The 10,660-nt window shown below is 40.2% G+C and overlaps 1 protein-coding gene across 1 annotated transcript in view; it reads left to right on the top strand.

The window, feature by feature from the left end:
• Positions 1-10,660, top strand: part of NEO1 (neogenin 1) — a 202,111-nt gene that overhangs the window by 122,029 nt on the left and 69,422 nt on the right. The window contains exon 8 of the mRNA XM_011933015.1: positions 5,061-5,280. Within this exon, the coding sequence (XP_011788405.1) occupies positions 5,061-5,280 (220 nt within the window). The remainder of the gene's footprint in view (positions 1-5,060; positions 5,281-10,660) is intronic.

Genomic DNA, 10,660 nt, shown 5'->3' with positions numbered 1-10,660 from the left:
GTGAGATGACCCCAGTACCTCAGTTGAAAATGCAGAAATAACCGGTCTTCTGTGTCCTTCGCGCTGGGAGTTGGAGACTGGAGCTGTTCCTATTCAGCCATCTTGCTCCGCCCCTACAAAACAAGTCTTAATACATTTTAAAAGACCAAAATCATATAGAGTGTGTTCTCTGACCACAAGAGAATTAAATTAGATATCCACAGTAAGCCTGCTGTTTGTCTGGGGCCTACTTCCTCTTGCTACAAAAGTAGTAAACAGGTCAGGTGTGGTGGCTCCTGCCTGTAATCCCAGCACTTTGGGAGGCCAAAGCAGGTGGATCGCATGAGCTCAGGAGTTTAAGACCAACCTGGGCAACATGGCAAAACCCCATCTCTACTAAAAGTACAAAAAATTAGCCAGGCGTGAACGCGCATGCCTGTGGTCCTAGCTGCAGAGGAGGCTGAGGTGGGAGGATTGCTTGAGCCTGGGAGGTGGAGGCTGCAGTGAGCCATGATCGTGCCACTGCACTCCAGCCTGGGTGATAGAGCGAAACCCTGCATATGCAGACATCCATTCCGGCCCCTCCACATTGCCTTCATGGGACTTTGGGGGCGTGGGAAACTGACAAAACACAAACAAGAAACTCTAGCTGCTTCCACTGCCGTGACTAATAAAGTTCTTTGTCTCTGATGCAGCACTTGTATCATATGCCAGCACTCGTGAAACAGTAATAAGCTAACTTGTTAGCTTATCAGTAAGGTAGACTTTCAGATCCTGCTTGGCTCCTGACAGTTTCTTTAGTTCTTAGAATATATTTAAATAGCCACTTTGAAGTCTTTGTTAAATCCAGTATCTGAGGACATTCCAAGAAAGACATTTTGTAATGACTGCCTTTTTTACCCCCTAAGAATGAGTCACACTTTATTTCTTTGCATGTTTCTTCATTTTTGTTGAATCTTGGATATTTTGGATAATAAATTGTAGCAACCGTGGATTCTGACTCTTTCTCCCACCCCCTAGCAGTTGTTCTTGTTTCTTTTGTTTAATAACTTGCCTGTACTAAATCTGTGATTTCTGCCTCTCCCAGAGTATGCAACCACAGATGTTTCTGTTTAGTGTTTAGTTTTGATTATCTTTTTATTTGTGTTTTCTAAATGTTTCTGTTTAGATTTTACCCTGTGTTTGCATAGATTAGTGTTGAACCAAAGATTGGTGAGAAGTTATGCTCAAATACCTCAAGCCAAAAAGCCTACCACTTTGAGCTGATGGGTCTTTGTGTGGTTTGGTGAGTGCTTTCAAAATCTGGATTATTTTTTGCTTTTCCCAGCATTTGCTTTCTACCAGGCTCTCTCAGTTGTCTTGTGAACACACACACACAGGTTTCTTCTGCCAGGGGTGTGTGAGTGGCTCGGGCCTGCTGCAGTCCCTAGAGCTCATACACATGACCTTCAGTCAACCTAGGATGTGTGCAGAGGTTGTCAAGCCTTCTCACCACTTTCTCACCTCATGGAGTACCTTGTTCAATGGCTAGTCTACCATCCATTGCTTACCTCAATAAGGTACAACCTCAGGCTAGCAGAACACTGGCCCTTCCTATTCACTTGCCACCAGGATTGCTCCTCTAATTGACAACACTCCATATCAAATGAGCTCCTCTGGCAACAGCAGCAAAGCCACTGGTTTGTAGGGCCTGTTGTAGCCTGGTTGAACAGTCACTCTAACAGAGCTGTAGGGGAATGGTTCAGACACTTGTTTGTATGTGAAGTGTGGTAATTTTCATGAACAGATGCTTCTCAGCTTGTTATATGTCTTTGGTCAGCTTCCAGTTTTTGACAGTTTTTTTGCGCTTTATAGTTGCTTTGGGGGAAGAGGATTTGTCAGTCTCAAACCATCATGCCAGGAGTCCAAAGTCCCATCTGCATCATCTTGCCACTGATGCTGGTGTAACTTAACTGCCTGTTTGATTCTCTGTGATCACATAAGTTGCTTTCTCTTACCTGCTCAGCTAGGATATGGAACAGCATCAATAGAATCAACCTGGGGAAAGTTGATGTAGAACACTGGTACCACAGTGGGCATGGATTTTTCCCATGGTTAATTAGGAATGATTTACAATGATCAGGCATTATTTATACTTTTATTTCCTGTATAACTAATAAAACATATTTGCTTTACAAATGGCATATCATTATATAAATGTTATTTATATACACTTTGTATCAACCAGAGATTAAAATACTGCCTTTTGTAATGAGAGTCTAGAAACATTGTCTTCATTGTACTCATTTCTCCCTGAATTTCCTTCCATTTATTAATTCGATAAATATATACTTGGTTATCTAAAGTATACAGAGGCATGTTCAGTGATTCCAAGATGAAGCTGATACGTATTTTGTCCTTAAGGAGCTTATAGATTAGTGGAAGTAATACAATGTAAACATGAAAAATGGAAATAGGATGTGCTGGATGCCATTAAAGAGTTATAGATCTGTGCTATGGAAGTTCAGTAGGGTAATTGAGTTTTCCCTATCTAAGTGATTCTATTATATCACTCATTACTCCCATCCCCTCATCCTCCCTGCTTGCATTCCCTCCCCAGCTGCTTTCCTACTGAAATCCTTATGTTGTTACTCATTCAGACTAGTCATAGTAAATAACATGTATGCAGAGCTTCCACGTGCACTTTTCTTGTGTGCTATTTGTCTGGGTCATATCAGCTTGGGGTTTAGGTAGGGAGCATTATTATTCCTAATTTACAGATAAGGAAACTGACATCAGAGTGACTTGCCCAACCTCGCATATTGGAAGAGTCAAGTTTTGAACATAGGTCTTTGTACTTGAAATCCTGGGCTCTTTTCAGAATGCTCTGCTGCCTCTCACCCAGCAAACTCTCTCTCCTCTAGCCAGTAGATAGTTGAGAAGAATTAAGTTTGATGAGTTGGGTCAGAATTGGAGGCAGCTTAGTGTGTTTCTAGATGGACACACAAATGAGGCAGCAAAGCAAGACTGTTCAGGCTACTTTTTGAATCATTTCCCAGTAAGGGTTTTTAATGACTTAATTTTACAATAATCAGAGATCCATATTTTCATTTGCATCTCATTTCATAGGTGTTGAATTGTTAAAGCATATTCAAAACCAAATTATTCATCATCTCCCCCTCAATCTGTTGTCTCTTAACATTTCCTTTCTCTAGTAATGACACCTCCAGCTCCGCAGTCTTCTAAGCTAGTAACTTGGAAGTCTTTGACTCCTTCCTAACCTTTATCTCAGCATCTAATCCTATCATTTCCAGCCTACCTCATAGGGTTATTGTGTGAGTAAACTGACAAAATATATAAAGAAAAACTCCGAAAGCTGTGAATGAGAGGTATTTATTTCCTCTAAGGCAGTGCATCTGTTGATGTGTACAGTACTACAAGGCCTCAGCATCCATTCAGAGTTAATGTTTTGTAGTATTGACACCTGATTTAGTGAAGCGTGTACTTAACGTCGGGTCTGAAACTGCATAATCTTAACATTGTTATGGCAGTCTGCACTCTTAAAAGCACTACCAAGGGAGGAGAAAAAAGGGAGAGAGAACAAACCTCTCTTGTGTGATTTCCACGAGAACTGGAAGTCAAGTTTTCAGACTCCGCTTGGCTATATCCAGAGGTCCTTTAAACTGAAAACTAAAGTTGATTTTATTAATACCACTCCACCACTCATTCTCTGTGACCTAGGGCAAGTGATTTAGCAGTGTCAATCTCTACATATAAGTTAGAGATAATGATTGTACCTATTTTATAGAGCTGCTGTAAGGATTGAATGATCTGTGTAGACAGCCAGAGTGCCATATATAAGGTATTCAATAAGTGGTAGCTATTGGATTACTCTTCTCCCTCTCCACCTATCTAGAGATTTTAGGTTGGTCCTTCTTTGCCAATTCCCTGAGATAGATAATTTATTTCATGTGGCATATTTATTTAGACTGCATCACATTACACTCTCGCAGTTCACAAACATTTCCAGGAGGTTGTTGCTCCACCACTTCATTCAAAACTAGGTTCACTGTTTTCATGTTTTCCTCTCTATGTCTTTCCTACTAATTTCCCTTTTACGGTTTGAACATGATTCTGATGAACTCTTTCAGTTAAAAACTGTGAGATTAAACTTGTACTCTCTGACTCCGAAGTGAAAGAGATTTTAGGTTCAATATTAGGAATACATTTCTACAATCAGTACTGTCCATGAGTAGAATGGGCTGCTTTGGAAGTCATGAAGTTACCCATGGCTACCTCTATATAAAAGTGGCTTTTGACTAGCAGCTTTGGCTTGCCACTGCTTCCTTTCTCCGATCCAGTCCCTGAGGTCTGCAAGCCGTTTCCGTATACATCGCAGTAAAGAGTCTAACAAACAGATTAGCTACCTGACTTGCATGTTTTTGGCTTTGGAATTTTTGGTTCAGGATTTTATACTGTCATAGCTAAATGAATTGACAAAACAGCAAAGTATAATGAAGAAGTTTATCAACCTTCCCCCACAGGATTACCAAATACAGAAGTGCAGGGTTTAATATTAGACTAAAGTTGAAGATGTGGCCCTCAGTTCTCCTGCAAAGGAGCTCTGCAGTGAAGTCACGATAGCCATGGGCCTCTGAGTGCAGCTAGGGTCATCCATACTATTCCATATGTTAAAGTAGAAGAAAATAGTGAAGTCATTTGCGAGACTTTTATGCAAAGTTTGATAGATGTTGCATGCTGCTTTCAGGATTAAGAAAATTACATGGGCACTGCTGTGCCCTCTGTGAGATGTTTTATTCTCAGCTGTCACCCTCCTTGTCCCTTGCCCATAACCATTATAGTGGCCAGAAAGTCTGCTTGCCCTCCAGTGATGTGTTTTGAATAGTGCCCATTAGTTTTCAGTAGTTACCCTGGCCTGCATGTTAGCCTTCAGTTTAATGGCCTTTTTTATGTTCATTCATTTTATTTTATTTCCCATCGTGGTTTTGTTTATTTCTTTTTTGTTTTTTGTTTTTTCTGTTCTCTTTTTTAAAACCGTCGTGGTTTGCCCTTCATATTCCCCAATGTTTGCACATGACAAGATGTTGCCATCCCAACATTACCTCCCACTTCACTGACCAGTGCCACTACTGACCATCTAGCACCAGCCACAACGGGACCATTGCCTTCAGCTCCTCGGGATGTCGTGGCCTCCCTGGTCTCTACCCGCTTCATCAAATTGACGTGGCGGACACCTGCATCAGATCCTCATGGAGACAACCTTACCTACTCTGTGTTCTACACCAAGGAAGGGATTGCTAGGTAAGTGCCTGTGTGTCTGCAGCCAGTTGGCTGCCTCTTGGTCACGGCAGCCTTGTCATGCTCACCCTGGCTCTTGGTATCTGTACCAATTTTTAGTCCAGCAAATAAGATCACAGAGATGCATATTCCCTAATTTTAGGTCATTAAATAACCTCCGAAGCAGACTAAAGTCCTGGTAGTCTCTCCTTTTCTGGGATGACTTAGGGAGGGGATAGATACAGCTATTGAGGTGGAAGTATTTAAATGTAACTAGGACTGCCCTTTTTTCATAAGATTCAGTCAGTATAAGTTCTAGAGATTAAGGTAGACTTAATTTATTAAAGTAATCTTAAATGAATATTTGCCACACCCTTATGTGGTGTGAGTTGCGGAGCTCCAGGGGTTCTCCTTGATGAAGCAAGAGTAGTTAGTGATGACTTTTACTAAAATAGCATTTTCATTACATTCCTCTTCATTTCCACCCCCTCAGGAGCTCACATTGCTCATAGGAGAAGATCCATAATGTCCAGGCTGCTTTATGCCACAGGCTGGCTTCACTTTATCTGTCCAACTTGCTTTTCCTTTTTTCCCAATGTAACTGACTTTCTTGTGAAACCAGTCTAATCACTATAGCCTTTTTTTCCAGTATTTTCTCTTCAGTCACTTCCCCTTGCCCCTTTCTCAGCTAAAGGTAAATTCAGTTAATCCTTCTTGGCCCAGGTTAAGCCCTATTAAGTTCTCAAAAAGCCTTCCCCACCTTTTCAGCACAGAGTGTTTCCCTTGTACGTGTGTTTGTATCCCTAATATTGGCACCTGATTGTGGTAATATGTGATCTTTTACTACCTTAAGCTGTTATTCTTCAATTATGTTACATGTATTTGTGCTGTTTTCCCAACCGGATTATAAACTCTTTGGAAGGAACCATGGCACATGCTGACTGTTCACACATTGCTGAGTAAATTCCTTCACTGTGCTTTTCCAACCAGAATAAGAAAGCTAAGATACCTATTTTAGTAGGAGCGCTAACACATCAGCTAAAGCTTACATTTCCATTAGGATGCTTATAGTTGATGTATATTATAGTTAATACCAGACTGGCAAGTTCAGCAAGTGCAGGACCCTTTCTTTAATACTCTCAAGAAGTCTAAGTGACACATAATTGAAGACCAATGGATGGAGTTACCTGAATGCTATACTGTATGTTTTGAGTTTTACAAGGGTAGGAAAACAGTTCTATACATAAAAAAGGTAAGACATTCCCAACGAACAGCAAGTTTCAATATCACCATTAAAATATCTTCAATAGATTTTGAAATCTCATTGCAAATCTCATAAGCTGTCACAGAAGAAAGAAGCCATTTAGTAATTCTGTGTAATAAGCTTTATTTCTATAATAGGTGTTTTGCTCTTACTGTGCCTTCTACCAGAAATGCATTTTCCTCACATTAATTACATCTGGCTTCTTATCTGTCATCCTTAGATGACCTCTCCTCAGGCCTTCCCTGAATACCAACCCAAACTTAGCCCCTCGGTGACTGTCACACAGTGGGGTATCAGAGCCAGCTTGTTCCCAAGCTAATTGTTAAATGCTCGGGAAATTTTGCAAACCTAATGACATGACTTGGCAGCTTGAAATTGGGCACGGTGGGAGTATTTACAGTGACAAATGCTACAAACCAGAGCCAGTTGTTAAACATTCACCAGAACACCACTGCTGTCACATCACCCATTTTTTGGTATGTGTGTGGTATTTTTGTTTCGCTTTTTATTTGGGGTTTTTTTTTTTTTTTTTTTTGAGAGCACTTATTACTCTCTGAAATTTTCTCTTTTATCAGCTTATTTATTCTGTCTGTCTTGTTCAATAGTGTTCTCCAGCACCTGGAACAGCCTGGTATTTAGTAACACTCAGTAAATATTTATTAAGAAATACATTAATTTCAGTCAGTGGAGAAATAATAGATAATTCAAGTAATCATGTTGAGATTGATTAACCATTTGGTGGGAAAAATAAAAGTTATATCTGTGTCTTAAATTATAGATGGATTAAGAGATAAATATTTTTTAAATCTATAAACATATTAGAAGAAAATGTAGAAATGATTTTTATCATTTGGAGAACAAGAAAAGGCTTTTAAAGGGAGACCGCAAATCTGGAAACCATAACAGGAAACAGTAACAAAGTTACAAATTATAAGTAAAAGATATCCCAAGAGACAGATAATACAAGCAGATGATTCATAGTACTGGAAAGCCCATTAGACTTAAAAAAAAAAAAAAAAAAAAAAAAGGTTTTCACCATCGCAGGCAATCTTGGAAGCAAAATGATGAGGGTTTTTTGTTTGTTTGTTTGAGACAAAGTCTCACTGGGTCACCCAGGCTGGAGTGCAGTGGCACGATCTTGGCTCACTGCAGCCTCCACTTCTCAGGTTCCAGCGATTCTCCTGCCTCAGCCTCCCAAGTAGCTGGGATTACAGGTGCCTGCCACCACGCCTGGCTAATTTTTGTATTTTTAGTAGAGACAGACGGGGTTTCACCACGTTGGCCAGGCTGGTATTGGACTCCTGAGCTCAAGTGATCCACCTCGGCCTCCCAAAGTGCTGGAATTACAGGCATGAACCGCTGCGCCTGGCCAAGTTATCATTTTTCATCTATAAAGCTAGCAAAAATTTTAAGTTGATAATATCCAGTGTTCAATGAGTTGACAGCTAGGAGGAAACCACTCTAGGTTATTGGTGGCAGTATAAATTAGAATAGTCTAGGGAAGGTGATTTGGCAGAATTTTAACATATTTTAAATATACATAGCCTTCCATCACACTTCTAGGTAACTGTGCTGTAAGATATACAGATATATGTATGCATTGGGCCCTCATACAAACACGTTTATTTATAGCATTGTTTGCAAGATTATAAAAGGAGACTATGTAAATATCCACTGACAGAAGAATGGGCACATAATATACAGTCGTGCATCACATAACAATGCTTCAGTCAGACACACTGCGTATACAATGGTGATCCCATAAGATTATACCACTGTCTTTTTACTGTACCTTTTCTGTGTTTAGACATATAGACAGTTGCCATTGTGTTCCCATTGCCTACAGTGTTCAGTACAGTAACATTCAGTACAGTAACGTGCAGGTTCGTAGCCTGGGAGCAATAGGCTGTCCCATACAGCCTAGGTGTGTGGGATATACTCTGAGCTATACCATCAAGGTTTGCATAAGTGCATTCTGTGATGGTCACACAATGAAATCACGTGATGCATTTGTCAGAACATGTCTCCGTTGTTAAGCGGTGCATGACTGTATATACACGTAAGTATGGTGCAGCAGTTTTTTTAAATGACCTGTCTGTATATTTTGATGTCTATGTAAATGTGTAAAGCAGTGATCCTCAACCAGCAACAGTTTTGCCCTTTCATCCCTCAGGGGATATTTGGCAATGCCTGGCTGCGTTTTTTTTTTTTTTTTTTTTTGGTTGTCATAGCTATTAGGCGATGTTTCTTGGCATTTGGTGAGTGAAGGCCAAGGATATTGAATGTCCTGCAATGAAAGATACAATTTTGGTTGTCATAGCTGGGATGAGGGAAGTACTTACTGACATCTAGTGGGTAGAGGCCAAGGATGCTAATGAACATCCTGCCACACACAGGACAGTCCCACAACAAAGAATTATCTTGCCCAATGTCTCAGTAGTGCCAAGGGTGAGAAACCCTGGCATGGAGACTGTCTGGTGAGATATGCGTCAATATGTGCCACAGTCAGCTCTCAGGGCAGGACAGGTTTTGACAAAAGAGAACTGAGACTTGTTTTTTTTTTAACTATATGTACTTTTATATTTAAATGTTTTTAATGAGACTCACCTATTTAAATTTTATGATAGATTATGGGTTGGAGTAAGCAGGAATGATTAGTAAATGAATTTGTAGTTGGAAGAGACACAGAAGTTGAATTGGCAGAGGCAGGTGGGCATGATGAGTGTATGTAAAGGAAGAGGAAGTGCACGGTAAGGCCATCTGTGTGTATGCTGTGAGAAGGATGCAAAGGCAAGAAAGCTGGCCAAACTGGCCCAGAGGTTTTGGCAGAAATTAGTAAGAGATTAGAATGAAGTGGACGTTTGGAGCCAGATGCTGGAATGCCAGTGAGAATTTGGACATAATCAGATAAGAAGGGACCATTTTAGACTGTTAAGAAAGTTATACACTGTGATTTTACTAAACAGTACTTTGGGAACACTACCCAAGATTAAAGGAGAGAAAAAATAGAGTCAGGGAGACAAAACGGGGTAGTAATTATGTTAGCCTGGATGTGTGCTAGTTGTCGGCTTGGATGAAGGTGAAAGCAGCGACTTGAAGTGGATAGGACGAATTTGGGAAATATCTAAAAGGAAGATTTGGGAGACCATAATAGTTTTTTGTTGCTTCATTACTTTGTGATTTCTCAATAGAGGCAATGAAGGAGAAGTCAATTCTTTTAAGTCATAAGACTATAACCTGGCTAATTGTTATATAAACAAAACTTTCCTATTAACCTTTATCAGCTTAAATTTTCTTATCTAAAAAACAAGGGTAATATATTTACTTCCCAGATGTGTAGTAAGAATTAAATGTGAGAATGGATGCCACTACCTGTATTTACAAATTCACCCACTTCCTGCATTTGAAAGTTTAGCCACCAGGTGGCACCATATGCCTTGGTCATGAGCTGTAATTCTTTTGGGTACCTGAGTTGCCAGAGATTTCAGAGGGTCCTTTCTTTCTGCCTTTTCAGCTATGAAAATTTCATCTTTCTTAAAAAAGCAGTACTTTTCTATATTAACCATTAAGTGAGAAGTGGAAAGTAAGGTATTCCTGCTATTTATAGCGCTTTAAAGATGGATTAAAGACTTAGAGATCTGTTAGTCTAGTCAAGGGGTTAGCAAACCCTTGACACTGTGCCAAATTGGGGCAGTTATTTATTTTTATGGCTCCAGAGCTAAGAATAGTTTTTACATTTTTAAATAGTTACATTTGAAACATTACATAGGTAACTATATAATATCCTCCATTTTGCCTCTTGCCCTATAAATATTTACTACCGGGCCCTTTAAGAAAAAGTTTGCACACCCTGTCTCATTTTTTCATTTAATACATAAAGAAAGTGAGGCCCAGGCCGGGTGCCGTGGCTCACACCTGTAATCCCAGCACTTTGGGAGGCCAAGGCAGGCGGATCCTGAGGTCAGGAGATCGAGACCATCCTGGCCAACACGGTGAAACCTCGTCTCTATTAAAAATACAAAAAATTAGCCAGGCATGGTGGTGGGTGCCTGTAAGTCCCAGCTACTCGGGAGGCTAAGGCAGGAGAATGGCGTAAACCCAGGAGGCAGAGCTTGCAGTGAGCCAAGATTGTGCCACTGC

Source organism: Colobus angolensis, unplaced genomic scaffold (genome assembly GCF_000951035.1).
Source record: "Colobus angolensis palliatus isolate OR3802 unplaced genomic scaffold, Cang.pa_1.0 Scaffold99, whole genome shotgun sequence".
NCBI classification, from domain to species: domain Eukaryota; kingdom Metazoa; phylum Chordata; class Mammalia; order Primates; family Cercopithecidae; genus Colobus; species Colobus angolensis.
This window is presented reverse-complemented; position numbering and strand designations above follow the sequence as displayed.